Source organism: Etheostoma spectabile, chromosome 16 (genome assembly GCF_008692095.1).
Source record: "Etheostoma spectabile isolate EspeVRDwgs_2016 chromosome 16, UIUC_Espe_1.0, whole genome shotgun sequence".
NCBI lineage: Eukaryota > Metazoa > Chordata > Actinopteri > Perciformes > Percidae > Etheostoma > Etheostoma spectabile.
This window is the reverse complement of record NC_045748.1, coordinates 1,828,599-1,829,744: the sequence shown is the minus strand read 5'-3', so window position 1 is coordinate 1,829,744 and position 1,146 is coordinate 1,828,599. Positions and strand designations below refer to the sequence as shown.

The following is a 1,146-nucleotide window of genomic DNA, read 5'->3' as shown; positions in this document are numbered from 1 at the left end:
GTGCAGTACAACAAAATAATGGTGTTTTTTGACAATTAAACCATGTAAACCTATCCTGGTACTAAACTCTTAATACAATTATGAACCTGAAAATGAGCATAACATGACCACTTGAAATGACAAACCTCTTTAGCTAATCAGATAGGTGAAGCTGACAATGCCATGCAGTCCATGTCTTTTAATTATATTGTGTATTCTGCCACCGGCCTGAAACTGAGAATAAGATAATGAGTTCAAATCAGACTCAGCTGGCTCAGGTTTTTCTTTACCTTGATAGTCATCTGGTTGAGGAGGTGACCAGTGTGGCAGACTTTGTTGTTGGCCCTCTGCAGTTCTGCCTCCAATTCGTCCATCCTTTTCTCACACTCTTGGACTTTGCTCTGGAGGCACAGACCAGAACCAGATTGAAAGAGAAAGTTTACTCTGATAAAAGGCAACTACAACTATATTTGTACTGTATAATGTTTTAAAACATATGCATTAATGTATGCCTTTGTGAGGTAGTGCCTGAATCTCTAAAGCCTAGTTCAAACGTGCATATTTTTAAACAGAAGTTTTTCTATGAGCTTTGGCCTTTCGTTCACACAGGGAAAACAGAGTTTTGGGTTTTTAACGTCAGAGTGTGCCTTTTTCTCTTTTGTAAGGCTTTGACAAATGAAGCAACATTTAAAGCGATGGCAGAAGTGGCCAAAATAGTGTCGTAACAGGCGTGCTAGCAGGACTTTTTTCATGTTTACACATTAATGTACAGTTACTCCTCCGTTGTTTTGTGGAACGGAGGCATCAGAATGTGCTACGGCAGTCACTGCTACATAACCTAACACCGCCAAGGCTTAGACCCCACCAATGTCGCTGGTCTTGGACGAGAACATCGGGCTTCTAGTTGGTGGGTAGTCTTCTGGTCTGTTTTTTCAGGCTTCTGATTGGCCAATATCTTCTTCTTTGCACAACTAGCGTTATATCGCCGCATGTTGGCTTAGCAGGATCTTGACAGCGCTTCAATTGAGTTTTTGAGTTTTCATGTGGACTGAGACTTTTCTAAACAGTGCAGGTCAGGAAGGGATTTTTTGTTAGGACAAACAAAGAAAAATAAATAACCATAGGCCTGAGTCAGTGTGTGTGTGTGTGTGTGTGTGTGTGTGTGTG

General features: G+C 41.1%; 1 protein-coding gene across 4 annotated transcripts in view; it reads right to left on the bottom strand.

The window, feature by feature from the left end:
* tsc1b (TSC complex subunit 1b) overlaps window positions 1-1,146 on the bottom strand; it is a 32,545-nt gene that overhangs the window by 9,618 nt on the left and 21,781 nt on the right. For all 4 annotated transcript variants that reach the window (XM_032539665.1, XM_032539667.1, XM_032539666.1 and 1 more), the window contains exon 18: window positions 270-380. In XM_032539665.1, the coding sequence (XP_032395556.1) occupies window positions 270-380 (111 nt within the window). The remainder of the gene's footprint in view (window positions 1-269; window positions 381-1,146) is intronic.